The sequence below is a fragment of the Mustela nivalis genome, assembly GCF_964662115.1.
Source record: "Mustela nivalis genome assembly, chromosome: 5".
NCBI classification, from domain to species: Eukaryota; Metazoa; Chordata; class Mammalia; order Carnivora; family Mustelidae; genus Mustela; species Mustela nivalis.
In genome coordinates this window covers 92,088,891-92,115,273 of record NC_139024.1, presented here as the reverse complement: position 1 = coordinate 92,115,273, position 26,383 = coordinate 92,088,891, and the positions used below count along the sequence as shown (strand labels likewise).

General features: G+C 39.1%; 1 protein-coding gene across 8 annotated transcripts; it reads right to left on the bottom strand.

Annotated features, from left to right (window-relative positions):
* Window positions 1–501: 501 nt before the first annotated feature.
* Window positions 502–26,347, bottom strand: SLC25A27 (solute carrier family 25 member 27). 8 transcript variants are annotated; one of them, XM_082729704.1, is made up of 10 exons: window positions 26,005–26,347; window positions 24,421–24,458; window positions 23,263–23,454; window positions 21,415–21,499; window positions 19,315–19,437; window positions 17,161–17,273; window positions 13,328–13,412; window positions 6,838–6,930; window positions 6,108–6,210; window positions 502–1,120 (listed from the first exon to the last, which is right to left on the bottom strand). In XM_082729704.1, the coding sequence occupies exons 1-10, from the start codon at window positions 26,061–26,063 to the stop codon at window positions 1,049–1,051; spliced, it is 963 nt and encodes a 320-aa protein (XP_082585830.1). In that variant the 5' UTR covers window positions 26,064–26,347; the 3' UTR covers window positions 502–1,048. The 8 variants fall into 8 exon arrangements, with proteins under 8 accessions (XP_082585830.1, XP_082585831.1, XP_082585832.1 ...); XM_082729705.1 differs by having other exon boundaries at window positions 502–855; XM_082729706.1 differs by lacking the exon at window positions 24,421–24,458 and having other exon boundaries at window positions 502–954; window positions 26,005–26,346.
* Between the last annotated feature and the right edge of the window lie 36 nt (window positions 26,348–26,383).

Below are 26,383 nucleotides of genomic sequence, written 5' to 3'. Positions count from 1 at the left end.
CTTTGTCAAAACTGGGTAAGATTCAGGATAGAGACATCTTCAAGGGTGATTTCTGAGTTCGCTCCCTCTCTCTCTGGCCCTTAGTGTGAGGGAAGGAGATGAGAAAGGATGCCTGTCCAAATTGGCTGACCTCATCTCAGCCTTGCTTTGGAAATGCCCCGGAAAGGCTGATAATAACGGGTTACTTTATGAACGGGACCCACCCACCTAAGCTTTAATCAAACAAGCAGCATTTTTTATATATCGAGCTTCTTGGGGGCTAGCGGCAAACTCTAGTTGCAACAGCGTATGTAACACAGCACACTCTACTTGGTGTTCATCAAGACTCATGTGGCTGTCGGGAAGTCCTTAGCATGTGCAGTAGAGTGCTAGCCAATAATAAAGACCTAACCGAAGATGGGACACTGACAGAAAGAAGCTTCTCTCCTGGAAATCCAAACATCATCTCAACTTGATGTTTTTCATCCTCTTGACAAGAAAAGGTACATCAACTTCCTTCACTACTAGGGAAATTCAAAATGTTTATTCATGAATTTTCATTCACCTCCCTTTAATTTACAGTATATGCACTTTAACAACAGAAAAAGGAATCATCAAATTTCCATTGAACATACTGACAACAGTTTAAATATATTTCTGAATCACTATGTATGTATGTGTTCTTCCAGATTCCTGTAGTCTACTTCAGGGCTGAGATGCTGTCTCCCTTTTGGCACCTCTAAGTAGGCTCCTCAGCATAGAAAAGCATCTCAAAGGTCAAATCTTCTCTCGTAAGATGAGTGCTCAGCATTCAAATCTTCTTGAAAATTCTGTGCCAGGTCTCATTGGGTAGCCTTGTGTAATCCAACCAGATTGCTTTTGAACAAAAAGAGGAGTCAAAGAGAACTTGGGTTTCCAGAGAAAAATAAAGTGCTGCCCCTATAAATCACAGTCTTTGTGGAGTAAGGTGTCTTCCTAAAGAGGTAGAAATAATAGGGGTGTGTGTTGTAGATGCCCACATTTCAATGATACTGAACACTGTATCTTTAAGGGCTGCATCTTTAAGGGCTTAAAATGGACTGACTCCACTCATCTCTCTGATTTTTTCATAAGTAAGCCAGAACACCAGTGACCAAGGGGTCTGAAAGATTAACCAAAGAAGTTAGTGCATATTTCAAAGTGATTATGAATATTCTACATTTATGCATTCATACATCTCTGAATGACAAAGTCATTTTGAATCCACTTAGGCTGAAAATAAATATTTTGGTATTTCACCTTTATAGCGCACTTTATAATTAACAAAGTATTTTCATGTCTTATTTCTCATAGATTTCTCTGAACACTTTGCAACAGAAAGGAAAGGTAATGATACCCCTATTTTACAGATGAGGACATTGAGGCTTAGCAATCAAAAAGCTATCAACATGTTGTAGAGCTAGAAAACAGGCTTCTGGCTTGCATTCCAGGGTTCCTTCTACTGAACCCTTCCCTGCTAAGAGGCTGGGACTCGGCATGCCTGAATTCTAGGCTGGGCTCCTCTGTGTGTAGATTGTAAAGCGTGACAAGGAGTCAGTTTAAGAACTTGCAAGTGAAGATGAAAGATTATCCTTTGAGAGATCAGAAGCTCAACACCTGATGTATTACAAAGTGGTTATAAAATTTAATATAAAATAGGGAAAAGAGTTTCCAGTTCAAAAGACTTGACTAACTTGAATAAAGGTCTAACCACATCAAAAGGAATTATAAGGGGATGAGGGCTTTTCAACAAAGGAAGATAAAAACATCCAAGACAAAGAAGGAAGTAGCAGAGGAAACACTGGAAGTATCATCAGAGGAGGGGTATTTTGGATCCAGGTCCTGTCTGGTTTGGTTCATAGGTGACAGGTAATATTGATCAGAAAGAAACTATCCAACTAGAGTCAAAAAAGAAGCTTGAGCAATTAGAATATAAAATATATTTGGTTAGAGAGTTTGTGAAGCAATATTTATGTACTGTGTTTGGAAATATTGAGTGTGTTATATTGGGAGACTGAGACTTTACCAGTGGATTTAGGAGAACACATGTTGGTTAGTTAACCATATGGGAGACATGGACAAAATAAAGAATATGAAAAATGAAGTGAACCAGTGATATAACTGCCATCAGATCAAGGAATAGAGGTCTCAGCTAAGAGTGGATTATATAATCCTTCCTAGCTACTCGGGTGGTCAGGCTTCTGTAGGCAAATGAAGTAAATATTAATCAGTGAGTGAGCAAAGCAAGGTCACAACTATCCTTACCTAGTAGGAGGGACTGGGGTTGAGTTTTAGTTGGGTTATGAATAGAAGTTAAACAGGGAGATCATACAGCCAATAACAGGGGAGTATACGAATGGCATACACTGAGCCTCTGTTTTTTTCTTCCCTAGCATAGTTACACTGCTGTAAATAATGCAAGTGTATGACTCCATGTTGTCTGCTCTGGTCTGCCTGTTGCCATAACTGCTGGAAAAACAAGAGTCCTTCTCCATGCCTTTTACTGTGGGGCTGAACATTAAGGGCTCTTGGATATTCTTAAATACTAAGATTACAAATAAGCTCTTCCTGTTATTATTCCGTGTGTAGTAAGCAAACTTCTGATTATAACTTGCCTTCACAGATGACTTGAATTTAGGAGGAAGCACACTGTTGAGAGGACTTTAGCCTCTGAATCACTTGCCAAGTGTGTTTCTCAATGTGAATGAGCCAATGCTGATCATCAGTTTCAGTGAGTTCAGTTGAGGGTGAAATCTGTATTTGCAAGGCCAGTTTACTTGGAAGTGCCCATGACTCAGCTTTTAAGGTCATGGTCATGTACTGTGACACATCAACAAGGCAGTGCCACCCTGGCGACCTTTGGTGGTTAGCCAGCCTTTCTCTGCATCATCTCTTTACCACTACACACTGTCCCTTTCCCCTGACAATTTTTATAGCCAGCCGCAGGATCTCAAGACATTCTGCACATTGTATTAGTTAGGAGCATGGGTTTAGAACTCAACAGACCTGGGGTCTGTTCCCAGCTCTGCCACACACCGGCTGTATGAACTTGAGCAAGTTTCTTATACTTGGAGCCATGGTTTTCTCATCTGAAAAATGAGGATAACACCACCTGTTTTACTGGGCTCTTACAAGACTTAAAAACAAAAAAAAAATATGTGTAAACAGCTTAGCACAGTGTCTATCATACATGAAGTACTCTCTTTTTTTCCCCTCACTTATACTTCCTGAGTCTCATGCATAAAGAGAATGGGTCAAACTGTCTCAGTATTCCTTTGTCTTATTCTCCCTGTCCTCATACCTCTTGACTCTGATTCTGTTTTCCATCACTGGTCTCACCATCCTTATAGTCTCCCACACTAGAAATATGAAAGTCCCATTTCCTCCCTTTCCTCCCCCATCAGCTACACAGAGTCCATTACTAAATCCTGTGGAGTTAACCATAAATGGCCCTAGAATCTGCCTTCTCTCCATTTTTATAATCATTTTCATGTTAGACTACTGCCAACACTTCCTTTCTTGGGTTCTAGCTTTCAGTGTATCTTCTACATTGCTGCCAAAGTAATCCTGTACCCAAACAAACCTTAGTACTTTGCTCCCACTATTAAACAGCTGCTTGCTGACTACAGGTTCCACCTAAACCATTAAACTTGCCCCCACAAGGTCGTTCTTAACCTGGTCCTTAACTTCTTCTCTAGAATTTTGCCCCACCACATCCTCTCTGAGGACCTGTTCTCCAGCTACACTGAATTTTCTGTCCAAACCTACTGGGTACACACATGACTTGATGCCTGTGTTCACATCGCTCCTTCATGCCTTTCTTGTTAAATGCCGACTGGTCTTTCAAAGCTCGGATCAGACATCATCTCTGTGAAAGACTTTGTGACTTCCTAAACAGGTAAAGCCAATGTTTACTTTACTACCCATGTTCTCACCATGTTTTGTTTACCACGAGTGGAGCATTTAATATAACCTGCTCACAAAGACCATGTCCTCTGGAGCCTGGGCTTGATTCCCTGACTTGATAAAGTAGTAACCAGCTAAACTGGCTGAGTTATTTAGATGTTTTAAACTTTTGTTCCTCCTCTGTAAAAGAGATATGATAATAACCTACTGAAGAGATTGTTGGGAGAATTCAGTGAGGTAAGCCATGAAAATGATTAGCACAGTGTTGGTGCTAATACCAAGTGATTTAATAATATTGGCTTTATTATGTCTATAATTTTAACTACTTACTTACATGTCTATCTTTTCTATCCTTTTATAAGCTGCTCTCATGCAAAACATCTTATTCCTTAGTGCCATCAGCACTTATGACATGCAGGCCAAATCAAAATTTTCCTTTCCATTAAGAAATATCCACAGATTTGAGATAATTTCAAGGTATAACCAAGACAATCAAAATAAGGGTTTACACTTGGGTACACATTTGCTTCAGATATTGCTAAGGGCTTTGGCTATTAACTCCATGTTTATGGATACCCACTATTGCTTGGTGCTGTCATTTATTCCCAGAACTTCAATTCCTTTCTGTATGCAGATGGTGCTCACCTCTAAAGCTCCACCCCCATATGCTCTGTAAGATCCAGATCAACATATGAAGGAGCCATTTAGAATCTGTTCTTAGATGTCCTACAAATACCCAAAACTCAACAAATTTAGAACTAAGCTTGCTATTCTACCACAGGGTCTTCCCTACAAATGATCCCATGTTAGGAAATTACATCATCTGTTGCTCAGGTTGGGAATCTAGGAATGAAGTCCAACTTTCCTTGTCTTCTCTGACAAATTTCCCCTCCCCATCCAGTCATGCTTCTAGCTCCTTGCTACTTCCCCTAAATTATTTTTTGAATCTGTCTTTTTCTGTCCTCCTTGTCATACTTTCATGCACGCTATCATTATGTCTCACCTACTACTACTCCGGGTCTTTCCCCAACCCACATTGCAGCTGGAATGATCTTTTTAAAAACACACACGTCATCAAACTGGTGCCCTTCACTCTTATGGGTCTTATAGCCCTTCCCAAACTGGCCTCTACCTCTCTCTGGCCTCACCTTGTGCCTCTTTCCTCCATGTCTCCATGCCTTGGCCTGTGGGTTTCCTTCAATTCCCTGAACTCATCAAGTTTTCTGTCCACTCCAACTGTTCCCTCTACCTAGAACGTTTTTTCCTGCTCTTTTTACCTGGCAAATCCTACTCATTCTTCAGACTCAATTTTAGAGCCCATTCTCCATGGAGCTGCTCCTGATCTCCAAGCCTAGGCTATATGTGCTTGCTATATATTTTCATAGAACCAGGCACTTTGCCTGATCACTCATCACTTCTAGTTTTGTATTCAGTGTCTGGCTTTTCCAAGCTAGAAGCTCCAGCACTACAGCAAGGGTTGAGACTCTTCTGTTCATCCCCAAGCCAGGCACTGGGTACAGGGCTTTGCGTGGCATAGGTGCTCAATTAATGTTATGATATTGTGTAGAGCATTGATTGTTGGAATTTCTAAACCCATGACTCGTTCAGTCTTTCAAATGTATTCTACCTTACAAAATACTTGAGTACCTTATTTGTATTATGTATCTTATGTTACTTGAATAAGTCTATTTAATTCTACATCTTAGTTTACCTCAGTAAAAAGTAATATACAGATCAAATAAAAATGACATAATGCTTTCTTACCAAACTAAGTTTTGTGGTCATGAGTATTAATGGATAATGCAACATGTGCCAGCAAAGTAACAAATTTTGTTTGAAACAGCAAGATTTTCATAGGAACAGTATCTAGTATAAAATCTTAATACCTGTTCCAAACGTACGATACTTTGGCTAAATGGACTACTAAAGGTTTTACATTGCAGAAAACCCTATCCACTGACTTTATAACAACAGAATGTCAACCTTTTTATTTCTGAATAGTAACTGAATTGTATTACTTTAACCCATCTGGGAAGGTAATAAGACTCTGAGGAGAGGTAAAAAGAAACCAAAAAGAGATATAAAAAAGAGAGAAAGGCAGAGCCATGCTCAAGACCGAAAGAGAAAGGGGAAAATATTTGTAGATTAAAAGCAATTTAAGTGCAAAGAATACAAAAACAAAAGAAGGAAAAACCTGACGTTACCATTCTCAGCCAAGATGGTAAAAAGCCTTTATATAGACTCATGAATCCTTCTCCTTGAACAGCCTGAATCAAACAGTCAGTTGATGATTTATACAAAAGTCCCCTAAAAAGTAAAGAAGACAGTTCTGCTAAATTTCTTGTGTGTAAATAGTGTATAAATAAATCATAAATTAAAAAATAAAGGAAACTTACTATAAGGAAACTTAAACATTTTCTGCTAATTTAGAACAAGTAATATTTGTGGCTCAGTATATAGAAATCACCTCTTTTGAGTTTAAAGAGAATTTCTTTAGGTGTCTAAGGCTGACTCTTCGGATTCATCCCACCCTTAGTCTTATAGTTAGAATTCACTCCACCTGATCTCTTCCAGAGAGAACATACTGTTTTATAGCAAATCAAATTCTCCATGTTACCTGTAAGTCATAAGCTTCTGAAGAAAGTGCTCTGTAAATTCTCAGCAGAGTATATTTTCATAAACTCTTTGAAAACAATAAAATCACAATAAATACCTTGTGTCTAAATAATATGATCATTAAATTAGCTTATATCCCCAAGTGCACAGTACTTTTCCATCAGACAAAGAGCAGATAATTACATAAAAACAGTTTGCTGGCTGAACATGTGATCACACAGATACATTTCAATCAAGAGTAAATGCAAGGAAACATCTTTAAGGAACATTATTATTAAGGACATTTGAACACACGGAGAGTGAAGACTTTCTATCTACCTTCCTTGTTTATCTCGTGGTTGATTCATTATTCGGCTTTTGATGACATCAGCGGGTGTTCCCAGAATAGAAGCTACCAGTCCAGAACATAAACTATAAATACAAATAAATGAATTTGAAGGATAATAAATATAGCAATTTCTAAATTGTAAGAAAAGGAAATCTGATATTTAGAAAGAATGGAATACTAAATATATTATTGTATTATTCTTTATAATAATCCTATTTTTGCTTAAAATCAATGCTTAATGAAATCATTAAAGAGATAGAAAAAACAAAAATTAAAAAGAATGTCCAACCAAAAAAACAATAGAACAAATCAACGAAACTAGGAGCGGAGCTGGTTCTTTGAAAAAATTAATAAGATTGATAAACCCCTGGCCAGACTTATCAAAAAGAAAATAGAAAGGACCCAAATAAATAAAATCATGAATGAAAGAGGAGAGATCACAACTAACACCAAAGAAATACAAACAATTATAAGAACATACTATGAGCAACACTATGCCAACAAATTTGACAATCTGGAAGAAATGGATGCATTCCTAAAAACATATAAACTACCACAACTGAACCAGGAAGAAACAGAAAGCCTGAGCAGACCCATAACCAGTAAGGAGATTGAAACAGTCATCAAAAATCTCCAAACAAACAAAAGCCCAGGGCCAGACGACTTCCCGGGGGAATTCTACCAAACATTTAAAGAAGAATTAATTCCTGAATTAATTCTCCTGAACTGTTCCAAAAAATAGAAATGGAAGGAAAACTTCCAAACTCATTTTATGAGGCTAGCATCACCTTGATCCCAAAACCAGACAAGGATCCCATCAAAAAAAGAGAGCTATAGACCAATATCCTTGATGAACACAGATGCGAAAATTCTCACCAAAATACTAGCCAATAGGATTCAACAGTACATTAAAAGGATTATTCACCACGACCAAGTGGGATTTTTATTCCAGGGCTGCGAGGTTGGTTCAACATCCGCAAATCAATAAATGTGATACAACACATCAATTAAAGAAAGAAGAAGAACCATATGATACTCTCAATAGATGCTGAAAAAGCATTTGACAAAGTACAGCATCCCTTCCTGATCAAAACCCTTCAAAGTGTAGGGATATAGGCACGTACCTCAATATTATCAAAGCCGTCTATGAAAGACCCACCACAAATCTCATTCTCAATGGAGAAAAACTGAAAGTTTTTCCGCTAAGGTCAGGAACATGGCAGGGATGTCCATTATCACCACTGTTATTAAACATAGTACTAGAAGTCCTAGCCTCAGCAATCAGACAACAAAAGGCAATTAAAGGCATCCAAATTGGCAAAGAAGAAGTCAAACTATTACTCTTCGAAGATGATATGATACTGCATGTGGAAAACCCAAAAGACTCCACTCCAAAACTGTTAAAACTTGTACAGGAATTCAGTAAAGTGTCAGGATATAAAAATCAGTGCACAGAAATCAGTTGCATTTCTCTACACCAACAACAAGACACAAGAAAGAGAAATTAAGGAGTCAATCCCATTTACAATTGCACCCAAAACCACAAGATACCTAGGCATAAACCTAAACAAAGAGGCAAAGAATCTATACTCAGAAAACTATAAAGTACTCATCAAAGAAATTGAGGGAGACACAAAGAAATGGAAAAATGTTCCATGCTCCTGGATTGGAAGAATAAACATTGTGAAAATGTCTATGCTACCTAAAGCAATCTACACATTTAATGCAATTCCTATCAAAGTACCATCCATCTTTTTCAAAGAAATGGAACAGATAATCCTAAAATTTATATGGAACCAGAAAAGACCTTGAATAGCCAAAGGAATATTGAAAAAGAAAGCCAAAGTTGGTGGCATCACAATTCCGGACTTCAAGCTCTATTACAAAGCTGTCATCATCAAGAGAGCATGGTACTGGCACAAAAACAGACACATAGATCAATGGAACAGAATAGAAAGCCCAGAAATAGACCCTCAACTCTATGGTCAACTAATCTTTAACAAAGCAAGAAAGAATGTCCAATGGAAAAAAGACAGCCTCTTCAATAAATGGTCTTGGGAAAATTGGACAGCCACATGCAGAAAAAAGAAATTGGACCATTTCCTTACACCACACACAAAAATAGACTCAAAATGGATGAAGGACCTCAATGTGAGAAAGGAATCCATCAAAATCCTTGAGGAGAACACAGGCAGAAACCTCTTCGACCTCAGCTACAGCAACATCTTCCTAGGAACATCTCCAAAGGCAAGGGAAGTAAGGGCAAAAATGAACTATTGGGATTTCATCAAGATCAAAAGCTTTTGCACAGCAAAGGAAACAGTTAACAAAACCAAAAGACAACTGACAGAATGGGAGAAGATATTGGCAAATGACATATCAGATAAAGGACTAGTGTCCAAAATCTATAAAGAACTTAGCAAGCTCAACACCCAAAGAACAAATAATCCAATTAAGAAATGGGCAGAGGACATGAACAGACATTTCTGCAAAGAAGACATCCAGATGGCCAACAGACACATGAAAAAGTGTTCCATATCACTCGGCATCAGGGAAATACAAATCAAAACCACAATGAGATACCACCTCACACCATCTATCAACAGATGAATGGATAAAGAAGATGTGGTATATATACACAATGGAATACTATGCAGCCGTCAAAAGAAATGAAATCTTGCCACTTGCTACAACATGGATGGAACTAGAGCGTATCATGCTTAGCAAAATAAGTCAAGCGGAGAAAGACAACTATCATATGATCTCCCTGATATGAGGAAGTCGTGATGCAACATGGGGGGTTAAGTGGGTAGGAGAAGAATAAATGAAACATGATGGGATTGGGAGGGAGACAAACCATAAGTGACTCTTAATCTCATAAAACAAACTGAGGGTTGCTGGGTGGAGCGGGGTTGGGAGAAGGGGGTGGAATTATGGACATTAGGGAGGGTATGTGCTTTGGTGAGTGCTGTGAAGTGTGTAAACCTGGTGATTCACAGACCTGTACCCCTGGGGATAAAAATATATGTTTATAAAAAATAAAAACTTTAAAAAAAAAAGAAGTTAAGAAATCACTAGCAGTTCATTATACTTGTAGGTATGCAAGGCAATTCAGAGGATGAATTTCTACAAACTGAAAACTCACGAGCTGCTTTAAACTTTTCCACAAGAAAGACCTATGATGAGAAAAAGGGTGGTTGCCCTGAGTCAAGGAGTATGAAGTCCCGCATCCCAGCAGCTGAATCTATAGAAACTGGGATCAAGGCAGCCTGAATAACAGCTTATGTCTGGCTAATGCAAAACTGGAAAGGAAAACTGTGGAAAACTTTTAGATCCTCTGGGACATCAAATACCTCACAAAGACAAGGACTACTGATTTCTACGCCAAGGCTTTTGAAGGCTCTGAAAACTCTATGGCAGGGAAGTTGAAGCTACCTTAGGAATCTTCATATTCTCTCTTACTCTAAACTGCTGTAGCAGAAAGTACTCAGACTCTGTCCACCACTTTCAGGTCAGGATTTATAATTCAAAGGAGAAAATTAACTTTAGAAATACTTGAATTCAAGGGAAGAAACCCATATAACCTATTTTGTATTATAGCAAAAGACCTAACTATGCATATAACATCCTTGGGTCTCTGCCCACACAAGTCATTGTCTATGTGGAAAGAGCACGTTTCACCACATACATTCCAGTAGGTGTACACTACTGCTCTTTTTATATTCTTTCCTATTTGTTTCTATTCTTTGGAAGTTGAATGCCACTGATTTTAATATACCTTAATATTTTCACACAGAAACCTCTTAACCAACACCTAAGGATATAGTGTAATCTGGCTAGACTTCTTTAAAAAATAAATACTAAAGGAGAATAATGTATTCAGGAGGCCTCAAGGAAGATGGTATCCAGAGTCAAAGGGAAAAGACAGAGCAATAAAAAGAACACTGATTTCGCCCAAGCTACTTGCACTGAAATGGACATTGCTGCTTTTTACTATTGGCCTTCATCGCTCCTTGTTAACATGATGAAGCTGAGGACACAGCTAAGGTGAAAACGGACAAAGAGTGACTGGTGAGTCTCCTGATCTCTCCAGGCAGCCAAGTGGCTATCTGTAAGACCAGTTTCCGATACTCCCATCAGCACTGTTTCAGAGAAAGCCAGCCTCTTAAGGATGAACTAAATCATGCTCATGGGTCATCTTCACACAGAGTAAACTCACCTTTCTCACAGTTTTACCTCTCAACAGCCTCATGATTTCAAAAAGAAAAACAAGGTTATCCTGGTCTTCCTGTTCTATATTATTTCCTGACGATTAATTCAACTCTCTACCTTTCCTCTGCTTCCTTGATTAATATACCTTGCCACCTGCCTTCCCACCTCACTAAAATCCTCACTTTTCTTTATTGCTCCTGGCCTACCCCAGGACTTCTTATTTACCCCACTTTTAGAAACTGTGGTAAAACAGACACAACATACAATTTACCATTTTAATCATTTTGAAGTGCACAGTTCAGAGCTTACACTGTTTTTATTGTTCTTTATATCAAGTTTCTTTTTCCCAGGTGTTGGATGGCTCACAAGAAGCTCTCTGGTGTACAGCTACAATCCCCATTGAGCCTCCAGGAGCATTCATTTTCTTCTAGGACACATCCAGAACTTCCAGACCACATAGCACCATTTACCTACTCAATTTGATTTCATCGTTAGCAACTTTTGAGTTGCCTCATGTAACACATGTATTCATACCAACCCATTTAAAAAACTGATCCCGTGGGTAGAGCTAAAAAATGAAACAAATGCCCATCATTTCATTTCCCTAAAACCTGCATTAGAGAAGAATAAGACTAAGTTATTTCACATTACGACTGGAATATATACAGCTGGAAATCTTGCTTTTCCACAAAAGACAGATCTGTTTGGTATATGTTAAGCAGATTTACATCTGCCAGGAAATCCAGGATTCTTTGGTTAGATGTGGTATTTCAAAGACGAGCTGGGTGGAAAGACAATGAAAAAGAGTGGTAATATCAACGTGGAACTATAGGACAGATCTGACTATCTTGCTTCTAGAGTAGATCATAACACCAGAACAGAGAAGCATCTTAAAGATGAGGAAGTCTTACAAGGTGACTCTACTGGGGGGCAATTGGACACAAAAGTCTCCTAGGCAGTGTGAACAGCATGAACAAAGATAGTGCAGGAGATTTGGCAAGGGTAGACACAAATATATGTATGTTTACCAGGATGGAAATAAGAAGTGGAAGGAGGTCAAAATCCTTAGTTTTCTCTGGAAACTATTGGCTACAGAAAGTATGGTGTAGCTAGTGGACACACCTGGATGAGAATCTGGAATGGAAAAGAATGGTAAGCAAAGACACATAAAAAGATTGCCCTAGTAGCACTAAAGATCACACTTATTTTAAGAGTGGAGGAATGAAGAAAAAGTACTCTAGGAATATAAAGTTAAGGTGAATCTGAAATTGGAATTGCTTATATCTATATATCTCCAAATCTCATTGGTTCAACACTCTTAATATACTTTTGGGGTCATCTAATAGCATAAAGCATTCTGGAATTTGGACACAAGATCAGAAGCTATATGAAATCACTATAAGGTTAAGAACACTATACATCTATAAAGTAACTCACTCTAATAGATCATTTGAAATTGTGCAGCAAAGAGATAAGGTGCTTCTGCTTCCTGGGGTGCTCTACTTCCTGTCTCTGTCAAGAGCTATAGCCTTTCAAAACACCTAATTCTAGCTCCTTTATAGGCCCTTCCCAAGTGGTTATTTTTTCTTCCCTCTTCGGAATGGTACCATAACTAGGCATTTTGTTTCAGCATTTACCATACATTATTTTTGTTTTTTAAAGATTTTATTTACTTATTTGAGAGAGAGAGAAGGAGAGAGAGCACTAGCAGGGGAGGGACAGTGGGAGAAGGAAAGGGAGAAGCAGACTCCACGCTGAGATGGGAGCCTGACAACCAGGACTAAATCCCAGGCCTGGGATCATGACCTATGCCAAAGGCAGATGCTTAATTGAGTGAGTCACCCAGGCACCCCTAGATATTGTTTTCATATGTGTCTTGTTTTTCCCCTGCTCAACTGTCTAGAGAGCCGGGGTTTCCCTCTGTACCCACTGCAGTGCCCTGAAGGTGCCTTTACCATAAAAGATGCTCAAACTTAATTGTGGAATTGAATTGCAGAATTGATCAACAGAATCTGACCCCAGGAGGGTCCCATCAAGGTGAAAATATTTGGGATGGTTTAATATGAAACATTGTGCAATTTTGTCTCTTTCTTCCCCATTTTAACTGCAAAAAATTCTAAGAAAATTGTTCTTTTTAAATGTACTATCACATTTCTCTAAGGGTAATATCACTAGATTCTCAATCACAGGAGATAAAAGGTTAGAATTTGTGCCAAATGTGGAAGAAAAGTGATATAGAAAATAATTCAAACTAAAATAATCACTTACCTTGATAAACCATGAGTCATGATATTGTCCTCAAGTGGAGTGTTCAGTACCAAATAGTGTTTCACTGTATCATAAGTAGTTAAATCTGGCAATAAAAAGAAAAAGGAGGCTGAATATTCATTTGACAATGAATGTCTTTTATGTTAATAATATGTTAGGCTTAGGACACCTGGGTGTCTCAGTCAGTTAAGCCTCCGACTCTTGATTTTGGCTCAGGTCATGATCTCAGGGTCACGAGATCGAGCCCTATGTTGGGTTCCACACTGAGCATGAAGCCTGCTTAAGATTCTCTCTCTCTTTCCCTCTCCTTCTGGCCCTCTCATCCCCTTGCTCACACACACAAACTCTCAAGAAAAAAAATAAAAAGAATAGATTAGGCTTGGGGTAGGAATGTGTTCAAGGATGAAAGATACTATTATCGTTCTCAAGCATGGGAAAGCAACCAACAGATGAAAGGGGAGGAAAAGAGGAAGAGAGACAGGTACTCAATTATATCGCGTGAACAATTTGAATCCAGCTATCGCCTACCATCAGCTCAACCCCTGGACTTCTTAGTTTTTGAGATGATAAATTCCTTCTCTAATCCTAAGTAAGTTGAGATGAAATTCCATCACTTATAAATAAACAGTCCTGACCATTATTCTACATTAAGATTTTTATATTTTTTTCTAATGACAATGAAGAGCTGTTGAAGAGTTTTACACAGGGCAGTGATATATTACAACATTGGAGTTTTATAATGACTACCTACAGTGAAGTACAGGAAGTGAATTGTAAAGAAGCAAGAATGGGTAGATGTGTCTGATCACTCACCAAATATGTGAGTGTCTACCATATGGTAGTAGGCATTATTCTAGGTGCTGGGAAAAAAGCCATGGGTAAACTGAACACAATCCTCATTCTTTGTTGGGGGACGAGATAGTAAGCAAATATATAAACCACAGCATTTCCGATAGTTATGACTCTCCGAAGACAAATAAGGCAAAGAAAGGGGATAAGAATATCAGAAGGTGGAGGAGAATGATATATATGATTTTTAAAGATGGCATCTTTAAGGGAGGATTTTGAGCACAGCAGTGACGACTCTGGGTTACTATTTACATGACACTCTGGCCGTTCTGCTGTGACTAGACTACAGGGAGACAAGACAGATTAGAGATGAGACTGTTGCATTTATTCTGATGAGAGATGATGGTTTGGAAAAAGGAGTTGGGGAGCACCGGTCAGATCCTAGGTAGTTTTGAAGGCAGAATCACCAAAGTGAATACAGAGGGAAAGAAAGGAATCAAAGATGACTACAGGATTTTTGAGCTTTGGGTGCTTGGGTGGCTCAGTGGGTTAAAGCCTCTGCCCTCGACTCGGGTCATGGTCCCAGGGTCCTGGGATCGAGCCCCGCAGTGGGGAGACTGCTTCCCTTCCTCTCTCTCTGCCTGCCTCTTTGCCTGCTTGTGATCTCTGTCAATAATAAATAAAATCTTAAAAAAAAAATGTTGAGCTTAAACAATTTGAATGGCAGAGCTGCCATTTTTGGAGATGGTGAAAATGAGATTTGACTAATTTAGAATGTTTTAACTAAGTTGATGAAGTGATGACCTTGGTCACAGCAGTTTCCAATGCATGGGGGGACAAAATGGACATGCGGTACATATGGAAAGACCAGTCTGGAGGCTTCTGTATTGATCCAGTAGGAGGAGATAAAAAATACTTGGACAAAGGAGTGGCTCCAGGGATGAAAAGAAGTAGATGATGCAAGATACAGCTAAGAGTCCACAGTGGTTGGACTTGGTGACTGGTTATCAGGAGTAAGTGAAAGGAAAGAGACAAAACTCTTGCCTAGCTTTCTGCCTTGTTCAAGTGAGAAAATACGATATCGTATTTTGAGATTGGGAAGAATGGAGAGCAAGTAGTTTGATCAACGAATTTGGTTTGGACACAGCATGATGACATTCAAGATAACCCAAATAAACATGCTGAGTAAATAGCTGGAAGCTGGAAGAGAAATCTGAGCTACAACAGATTTTGAAGGACTGAATTGAGAAACTACAATCAGTAAAGATTCCTGATAATTAAAATAGCCACCAATATGATGTTGAAGCTATGGATGGACTGAAAGAGCAAAATTTAAAAAACCAGACTTACTTCCTTTGATATTTAAGTGATATGTTCCTTTAACCCTCAAAAAGGCCATCCCTTCATTTCCTAGAATCATTTAAGTTGGGTCTTAGAAACAATCTTTTCATTCATTAGCTCATTCATCAAATGTTTACTGACTACACGAGATGATAAATAAAACGTCTTTGCCTTCAGGGGGCTCCTAATCTAGCAGAGGAAATAGACACACAGTAGAAAGCAAGGTAATGAGGTACAAGTGATCACAGAGGTAAGTACCGGGAACTACAGAAACTCATAAAGGGGCATCTAACACAACATGGCTAGGGAAGGGTGGTTGTGGGGTTCAGGAAAAATACACGGTAGAAAGACACTTTGGCAGCATACTAAAACATCTGCAAGAAGGAAACTAAATAGAAGAAGAGGGAGGAGTACAGAAAGTAGGAGAAGAGCAGTTTTTTTATGTGTAGGCAATGGAACCTTCTAGCTCACGACTCTCTGTTTCACTCTTTACTCCCGAATCAATGAATTGTTCAATTCCCTGAAGGCACCGGTTGGATTGTGCAGACCTTCTATATTACGTTATGAAACTTCCACTTTTCTTCTGTGAGTGATGAGAAGCCAGTAAAAGGTTTTAAGAGTCCCAGTAACATGTTGAGATTTGTGTTTTAGATAAATCCCCCTGGATACTGGGTATAAATATGAGGACAGGGGAAGAGACCAGCCTGATGGCTGTGGCTATGATGGTGAGAATTGTAAAAATGGTCGTTTTAAGGACACTCAGGTGATAGGTATTGGAGAGGGTACACTTTCAAGAAATATTTAGAAGACAGAAGTAAGGGCGCCTGGGTGACTCAGTGGGTTAAAGCCTCTGCCTTTGGCTCAGGTCATGATCCCAGAGTCCTGGGATCGAGCCCCACATCAGGCTCTCTGCTGAGCAGAGAGCCTGCTTCCTCCTCTTTCTCTCTGCCTGCCTCTCTGCCTACTTGTCATCTCTGTCTGTTAAATAAACAAATAAAATCTTAAAAAAGAAGAAGAAGAAGAAGAAGACAGAAGCAAGGGGTGCTTAGGTGGCTCAGTCAGTTAAGCGTCTGCCTTTGGCTCAGGTCATGATCCTGCGATCCTGGGTTGGAGTCCCACATCGAGCTCCCTGCTCAGTGGAGAGCCTGCTTTTCCCTCTATCCACTCTTCCTGCCACTCCCCCTGCTTGTGTGCTCTCTCTCTCTCTCCCTCTTTCACTCTGAAAAATAAATAAGTAAAACCATAAAACAAAAGACAGAAGCATTTAGTGACTGACTATGGGAGGTGAGGGACAGGTTGAGTTAAGGAAGCACTGAGGTTTCCAGTCTGGGATGCGTGCTGCGCAAGCTGGGGGAAAGAGTTGGGCATTCTGGATCTAATGATTGTCACATGGTTTCATGTGCCATTTTGGATCTTGGAGGAGGGTATGGGTAGAGAGGAAACCTTAGAAATAGTTTAGTACTATCTCTTTATTGACACAATTTGCTTATTTTAGGAAATCCTTTTCATAGATCACCATGGAGAAAAGTAAAAATACTCTAGAGAAAATATTCAATTAAGTTGTTCAAACATAAACGAACACTGTTGCCAATGATTACTAAAAATGATTAAATAAAGTTTTCCATTTTCCCTGATGTCTGTGCTTATCATTACAATCATGAAGGCAGTAAGGACTTCTCAGAGTTCAATAAAGTTTCCATTACCTCCCATATTCACCAGTGCTGCTCTTTGTATATTGGGTACCCAGCCTGCCCAAAGCCCACGTATTCCTCCTTCAGATAAGATTTTTGCAAATGCATGATGCACACCACGAAATCTAAAGGAAAAATAATAACGAAATGTGAAAATTCTATGCATTCCTATGGAATGCAGCTGGATAAACTTCACCTATAGCTGTTATGATTTGGAGTAAAATAAAATCTTAATTATTCAGAATTGTTAGAAATTGAAGAAATCAATCCTCACGTATTCTCATAAAAAAAATGACATTTTTAGTCCAAAGAGTGGGGAGGGCAATCTCATAATAAAAGTTCTTAAAATTGAATACTTCGGGTTTTATAAAAATTTACTATCCTATCCTGATTTTGTTCAGTTTTGTTTTTTTGGGTTTTTTGTACACAGGTGAAAAATGGTGCTGACCCACGAATCAAATCTGGAAACCCCTGTTATAAAATAATAGTCTGGGTTTTATATAGTCCAAAGTACCTGGAGTCCAATGCTATCTTTACCACTTACGAGCTGAGTGGCTTTAACTTAAGCTCTACATTCCCTAAGTCTCACCAAAAAGATAATAAGATATATTTATAAGGCATGCAAAATTGCTATAATGCTACATGGGAAGTTATACTCACAAATGATGGTCACTGTAGTCAAAATCTGTTGGGTACTTATTAGACATAGGACTTTTTATATACATAAGATAAACTGTATTCCTGAAAACTTTATGAAGTGTGAATTTATGTTCCAATTTTCATCTGAGGAAACTGGAAGCTTAGGAACTTGTTAAGGAAGTAAGTTAACTAAGTTAAGGAACTTGACTAGGGTCAGAGCTAAAATGTGGTAAAGGCTGGATACGAATCCTGGGTTGTCTGATCCCAAGGTTGATGTTCTTTACAACAACAGGAAATGTTTTTTACTACTACATCAAACCATTAATTTCCAACAGCAGAGACAAAGGAGGGGAGAAACTGACAGGATTAGTTAAAAACTCAGATTTTTCTGGATCTAGATGGTTCTCTCCATGTAGTCAACTTAGAAAACATCACTTCTTCCTGCCACTTAGTAACCAGTTAGAAGGTATTACAAGATGACAAAATGGGTCCTGGGATTCTGTAAACTGCTTGGTTCAGTCAAAGTGTTACCCTTTTCTCCTCTGTGGTAGGTGTTCTCTCTGTCTGGAGGGCTCAAGGGGGCCTGGACTGCCAAGCCCAACCTCAGCTTCAAACTGAGCCAGCTGGAGGAACAGCACTGTGAAGAGCAGTGGTCCGTGTCACTGGTGGGTTCCTAAAGGAGATTCAAAAACCCTCCTTCATCTCTGGCCCAGCCACAGACCTACAGTGTTCAGAGGAACAGACCTCTTCGTACTCAGCCAAAGGTGTTCTGCACTTTTCCTCTTTCCCGGGAGACGTCTATCAATCTCTAAGATTTTGCCCCTTTCCCAGAGAACCAGGCTAAGTGGTGTTTTAATAAATTATTCAACATGAAGTCCTTTGAAGAAGGCAGACTTCAATAATGTAGAGTAATGCAGTAGGAGACTTTTGTGTCACAAAGACATATTAAAAACCTTCCTTAAATGTGGGGAAAAGAGGAGGAATGGGATTAGATAGGGAAGTTGGAAGAACTTGCAAGGTCAATCTTGCTGTTCTCCCTCTTTCAGGGATTAAAGGGAAAGGAACCAAGCTTTCAGCCATGGAAGAGCCCAGGCAGTCTGTCACTCAAACCTTCTGAACGGTCCCTTTTGAAAGATAAAGAAGCTGAGGGTAGAAGTGCTAAGTGACTTCTACAACACTAAGCCACAGCGGCAAAACTGGGATTCATACTGAGACAAACTGCAAATTTTAGTGATCAGAATCTTTATATCAAGCTGTAACAACACAAGTCTAGCTGACTTGGCTGGGAAAAGCAGCAAACAGCTATACACACATATAATTTTTCTACTGGAGAACATGTGCACCTTATCATGCAATGAAAAGATCCGTGTTAGCCCTTCTCTTAATGAATAAATACATCCTCCAAGTTGAAAGAGTCAGAATTAATATCTTCTCTGAATGCTGGATTACAAAAATGCATATATCAGTAGGTACATGTTCAAACTGAGACATGGGAAAGGAACAGAATCAGTTAATTGGAGAACCTACCGCAAAGGTTTTCCTTCAAGTTTCCTTTTTCCTTCCATTTGCATCTGAACCTTCACTAGATCAGTTGGATTGGCTAAAAATTGGCCAACAACTCCAGCCATCATACCTCCAATTACTGATTTCCTAATTGCAAAAGGAGATAAATTTTTTAATAGTTTCTGTTAATTTTCCAAATTTTGTAGTGAACAGTACCAAGCTGATCCAGCCCCTGCCTAGGGATTTAAGACAAAGTGAAGAAAAGAATGGACATACAAATCACAGAGAAAAGTAGATGGTTTGTCTGTTTACTGAAGGGAGGGTTAAAGGAGTTGAAATTCAAATCTGGTTTCACGGACCTTCTATGGCCTGAAAGTCAAAGGAAGGGCAGTTGCTTCAAAGTTATAAATATCTGAACTGACCATTTAATTGTAGTTTAATTTTGACCACAGGGGACTGAAAAGAGCATAGATGTAATCAGTCTAACAGACAAAAGCTGGTCAGTCAGATTTTGTAAACTATTATTTTAGTTTTACATAGTAAAGGGGGGTTGAAAACTTTCTTCTCATTGAAGAAACTCTCTCTGCCCCTTGGCTCTTCCTTCTCCTTACCTCCCAAAGCCAACAGTGATCAAGTCTAAACTACTATACTTGAACACACTTCAAATCCATCCCCTCCTCTCCATGCCAGCTACCTGTGTCTCAGACCAGGCTCTGATCATCTTTTACCTTTTCTTAGAAGAAAAGGGATAATTTCTTTCCTTTTACTCTAAAACAGTATTTGAAGAGATACAAATGGGTATAGAGTAACAAGGTTCCCTATTATCAGTTCCCTTCCTCTGAAGCAATCACAATGACTAGTTTCTTATGATTTCCCACACATAATAATAATGCATTCACTGAGTGCTTATTATGTCAGGCCCTGTTTTTAAAAACATCATCTAATTTTCATATCAACCCTATGACATTAGTACTACTGCTAAATCCTCTTTACAGATAAGGAAACTGAGGCATAAAAGCAGTTGAACAACAGTTCAAATCACACAACCAGTGAGTGGTATGCCAAGATGTAACAGCAGGAAATTTGAGTACCAACCACACAGTCTTAAGCACAAAGTACAAGTGATCATTTGTGTACACACAAACATATACGTATAAATACTCCCTTCTAAAAGCACAAATGTAGGGACACCAGGGTGACTCAACTGACTAATTTTCAGTTTATAGACTGAGCCACCAGCTCTTGGCTTCTACTCGGGTCATGATCTCAGAGTCCTGGATCAAGTCCTATGTCGGGCTCCATGCTTGGCTTCGGGTCAGAATGAGATTCTCTCCCTCTCCCTCTGCCTTCCTCTTACCCCACTTGCACTCTCTTCTCTCTCTCTCTCAAATAAATAAATAAAATCTTAAAAAAACAGAAAGCACAAATGTAGAATGCTAAGTTGTATACACCTTAATTTTTCCTTAATAATGTCCTTTAAGATATATTTTTCCTAATAATGTATCTCAAAAGTTACCAGTTCATTCAGAACTGCCTCATTTTAAAAAAATTTTAAAAAAACAGTTTTATAGAATTCCATTTTATGGACATATTACAATTTATTTAGACAGCTTAACTTTTAACTAAGAAATCTAAACATTTACATGACATTTGATAGGGCCTGCAAATTGTTTTCCATAGAACTTGTATCAATCTCCACCAACATCAGCAGCCTAGGAGCCCGTGGTCCTCATAATGATGAACACAGCACTGTTTTTTCTCTTTGAGAATCTCATTACTGCTGCCTGCTTCTCCCTCTGCCTGCCACCCCCTGACATGTGTGCTTGCTTGCTTGTTCTCTGACAAATAAGTAAATAAAATCTTTTTTAAAAAGAAATTCTTTTAATATTAAAATATTAATATATTAATATATATGCAAAATTTCATATACATACACATATGTATGTTTGTATATAATGTGCAGTAAATGCTCACTGATTTGGATTTACATTGTAATTATTAATTATTTTAAGCCTATAACTTGAGGCAATTTTGGTACAAATACACAATTTTATACAAATCTAATGGATACACATTAAAGCCTTTAGGATCAATAGTATATATTATTTTCAAAACAAAACTTACCAAAGGGGATAATGCTTATCTTCACTTTTGCCAAATACAACTTCTCGAAGATGTTCATAAGTGACCATGCGGCCTCCGGAGTACACTGTGTAGAATGGATCATTTAAAAGGTGAATTCAGCTAGACGTTTAATAAAACAAGAGGGCATTCTGACCTGGACCAGTTCATCTCTCTAGCTGTGTTGTTCTCTCATGCGAGAGAACAACACGTTGGCTTTTCTTGATGTTTCTCTAAAGGCGGCACGCCTTCTTACCCCTCAGGCCTTCTCATATGCTGTCTTATCTTTCTTGAATGGATTCTCCCTTCTCTGCTTGGGTAACTCCTCCTAGTCCTCTAGGACTCAATTCAAAGAACATGTTTTCTAAAACATGCTCTCCGACCTCCAGTATTCTAGACTGCCACTGAACCTGCCATGCTTCTCCTCTCCTCCTCTAGAAAACCATGCATATATCCAATATGACATTAATTGGAGATTAACTTGATTTTGTTGCTCATCTTTCCATCAGACCATGAGATTTTCAGGGCAGGCTTTGTGTGATTTCATTATTCTATGTACACTAATACAGAGCCTGGTACACAGCAGGCATTTTTCATTTAATAAACATGCATAATAACTTCACTGGGTAGTTGATTATATTGAGGTAACTTTTTCAGTCAGCTGTCAACTTACAAAATGAATCTTAACTGTAAAGCCATTTATAATGCTCAACTAAATATAAATGAAAAGAAGTAAAACTCAAAACAATAATGGAAAGCAAAGGAGAAAATTTTTTTTTAAAAAAAGACTGGAAAATAAAAATCATTAAAATCAGTACATGGTATTCATAGATAGCATGTTTCCTTTTATTTCAGGAAGACTAATAAAATATTTAAAAATATTCACAAATATACAAAGCACCAAAACAACAACAGTTTCTATACACACTTCTGGAAAGCTCTTAATGAAAATACTCTAGCTTACTCACCTGAAGAACTGAAGCTTTAAAAATCATTAACTGGTAATTATTAGTACTGGACGCTTTTCTGGTCAAGGGTCCCTACATACTTGTGGAAATATTATGAACGTAGAGAAGAATGACACACCTGTCCTACCTCCTTTGAAGCCAAGTTTATGTTCTCCTATCCACAAGCAGAAAACCCAACAACGACTATCTTTGCGAGTGCCACTTGAGAAGCAAATCTGAAAAGTATTCTCACTGGCTGTAGCAGTGACAACTATTTCCCTTGAAGACTGACTAAAGGCCCACACAGGTAGGGAGGTAGCCTTGGAAACAGAGGTGAAAATAAGCAGCATTTGAATCACTCAATTGCCAGAATTGGATCAGTCATCCCTGTTCTCTTTCAGAGTTGCCTCCTCTATAGTATATGGGGCAGAGGCTAGTGAGATTTGGCACTTTAGTCAAATATATTTCATTTTCAAAGAACATGAAAAGCTTACATTTTGTGTTTTAAAGTTTCTAAAGTGGAGAAAAAATATCACTAGTTTTTTTCTTAAAATTCTTCAAACACACAGAGAAGTAGAGAAAATAATTCCCTCTGTATCCTTGAGAATGCTAACATTCTTGCCATATTTGATTCATTTTTCTGCTTACTTATTTTGAAGTACATTATAGACAACATGACCCCTAAATACTTGTATATGCATTTCTAAAAATTTAAGGCAATCATTCTTTAATAACAATTGGTGGTTAATTTTCTTCCCAAGAGAATATATATTCATTTATTACATTAGCAGAAAAAATAACAAAAAACAAAAAACAAACCACTAGATTTTGAGCACAGCTAAACACAAAAGCAGATGCACACAGAACTCATAACAAACTTACCAGCTGGAATCAAGATAAATACCTATGTGTCTGTAAATGGCAGGTGTCACTCCTTGCCAAAGCTTTAGAAAGCCTTCTTCTTGAACAATCCCTAGGGCTGTGCGTACCATGCCTCTATAGGGAGCAGATTCTCTTGCACTGTCTCCCAACCGAGCAAGGGCAGCTTCTCCTTGCATTTGGAGCCGAGTTTTTGTGAGATCAAGGGGAAAGGTTGCTAATAAAAAAACAAAATGAGGGGGAAACCCATAACATTCAGAGAAACAAACAAAAATTCTAAAATTCTAAAGTCATGGGACTAATATTTTAGTCTCCACAAGGTTCTTGAGAACCACGGGGCTCTCAAATTTTAGAGTACATCAGAATCAGCTAGAGAAATTATTAAAAATTATTTCTTAGTCCCATACCTATGGATTCTGAGCAGGTTGATGGGGGTTTAGAAATCATTTGATTCTTACACACGCCCAAATTTAAGAATCATTGTCCCAGAGCACCCTCACCCCCAGATCATCAGGGGGAAAAAAGTGACAAGATTTGGGTTCTTTTTACTCAGAAATTTCAGCCTAAAATCTAGTTTAGTCCTTAATTTGTGTTTTTCAATGGGAATAATTTCAGATATCCATATTCTCTGACGCTACTTTGATTGCAACCATGATTAAGACTCAATGTGACTTTTAGAATACTGTACTACTTCTGATAGGTTCAAAATATAAGCAGGTATAGATGCATTATGTAATTTCATGGGTGATATTCACTGATATGAAGTTTGAGATATAGAAGATGTAATATGGAGTTCATATAAGGGCAGCATCCTCAATATACTTTCCAATAAAGGCACAGATTGAGTTTTTTTTCCAGTACAAAGTTTTACATGTGGCCTCCTCGTGAGTACCAATTATACTTGAAAAGTTTTTCTAATGGTTATATTTTGAATTCAAGGTATTGAATTCAAGAATACATTTTTCCTTGAAACAGTGAAGCTAACTGGCCCACATTAGGAAGATCAGGCTCCTAACTTTATACTCATAAAGTCCCAAATAACTGAAGTAACCAGATTCAGGTAAGTTCATGAACGTTAATGACATTACATGAGTCTTTTCAATGACCACCGCCTGATATAAAATCATAGTTACGCTTTTTCCAAGAGAAAACAGAGTAGGAAGAGGAGAATATTAAATCTTACCACTGGTCTTTGGAAAAAATATCTTGCTGATAGTTCCCCTAAAACAGAAGTAGTTTGCATGTAGAGAATTTTAACAATGCTTTATTAACACAATAACCTTGAAAAGACCTATGATTCCTATGATTCCTCTATATTAACATAGGTTATGCCTCTCAAAATAATTCTAGTTTACTTACTGGTTACTTAAATAATGCTTCAGGTTCTGATCCTAAAGTGTTTTGTACTCAAAACCAACCCATATTTTGATTTCCTAGTTTCCCATCCCCAGCCCCCACACCATTCTCCACAAACCTTTAACAAAAGTAATATTTCTTTGCCATTGGTCACAGGGGGAAACAATTAGGTTTAAAAAAAGTTGGAAATATCCAATTCAGCAATCTGATTTTAAATTTTTTTTTTAAGTGGAAGAATTGTATTTCAATAAAAACAGTGAATAACAAAAATTTTCCCATCAGGTTTAAGAGAAGAGAAAGAGAAAAAATAGTGGGTCCAAAGGGCAAGATCATAGGAGCACAAAGAGCAAAACAAAGGGTCCTGTGCTGGCTGCACTCGAAATACAAAACAAATTCATTTTAGATGAGAACAAAGTAACATTTCCTGATGATATACACACCAAAGCTGTTGCTAGTTTTGTTTTTCAGCAGACAAGAAAATGAAAGGGTAATCTTAAAATGCACGGTGAAGGCTTCACAGGGAACACACAGGCACTCTGCTCACAAAATCATTGGAAGGAACACCACCCGCTCATTCAAGGGCACCAAAATTCTCCCTAGGTGGCCTCTAGTTTTCTCTGACTTGCTTATGCATAGGTAACTGCCCTGTCCTCTATGTTCTTATGATATTTAATACTTTCATTATAGTAAGTAGCACAAGGTAACTGCCTGTCTCAGCATGTCTCCCCACCCGCCTGTAAGAAAGGTCAAGGCTGAGTCTTTGAAGCACCTTCACCACAGTCTAATATTGTGGTAATTATAACAATGTTGCAATTAATGGGCGCCCCGCCTTGGATGTAGCATTTATATATTATCTACTTCTCAGACTCCGAGACGCAGACACAGTACAGAAGAGTTAAGCTCAAGGAGGAAAACTGGCAGATGTTGAGAAGATGCTCCATGTAAGTGACAGGTTACTAAAGTAACCTGTCTACAAAAGATACAAAAGTCTACAAAAGATAAGGCTGTGGTGAGGCTATGTAAGAACAGAAATCAGAGAGATTATCTCAATAGGGATGAAGAGTGGATCATGTTTTTAAAAGGCCATCCTCACGGATGGGAAAACGATTCCTAGAGAGGAATGACAGTTCTTGAAGCTTCCAAGCGTAGACATTCAGACACAATAGCAACACCTCTGAGGGAGACGAAATTGGAAGGAAAAGACCTTAGTGACCTCCAGGGCCGCCTCCTCGCAAAGCCGGCCTTGACCCCGCCCTGCCACAAGGGCCAAGCAGGTGTGCAAGCAGAGGGCGCAACCCAGAGGGCCGCACCCCCCGGGGGGCCGAAACCTCTCGCCGGTGCCCTCACCCCCACCCCCAGCGTGGCACCTCGACGAGTCGCGGGGGAGGCCGGGGCGGGGGCGGCCGGGTACCTAGCTCGGCCACGGTAGCCGCGCAGCCCGACAGGAGGAACTTGCTCGCTCGGGGCCATCTCTGGGCAAGCGGCAAAAGCCTCTCCTCATCCTCTGGAAGCGACATTCAGCAGCAAGACGGGACGACAGTACACCCCTTCTGGCCCGCGCCCAGCGCCGCGGCTGGCCTGCCACTCTGCCAGGGCGGCCCGTCCTCAACCGGCGAGTGGCGGAGCGGGGACCATTTCCCTCGCTCGGCTCAGCCAGGCGGCCTCACAAACCTACAGCCTTCCTCGCAGCCCCGGCGGGAGAGCTCCACGGGACTGAGAGCAGAACAACAACGCGAAGCCCACGAGGCTACTGGGAAATGTAGTCCGCCGGCCTGTGCGCCTCTTGGGCG

Coding starts and splice junctions, on each gene's coding strand:
- SLC25A27 (XM_082729702.1), bottom strand. CDS start 26,110: ATGTCGCTTCCAGAGGATGAGGAGAGGCTTTTGCCGCTTGCCCAGAGA. Junction 19,438..21,414: donor GATAAGCATTATCCCCTTTG/GTAAGTTTTGTT, acceptor TTTTGCAATTAG/GAAATCAGTAATTGGAGGTA. Junction 6,211..6,837: donor CCACGAGATAAACAAGGAAG/GTAGATAGAAAG, acceptor TTTACTTTTTAG/GGGACTTTTGTATAAATCAT.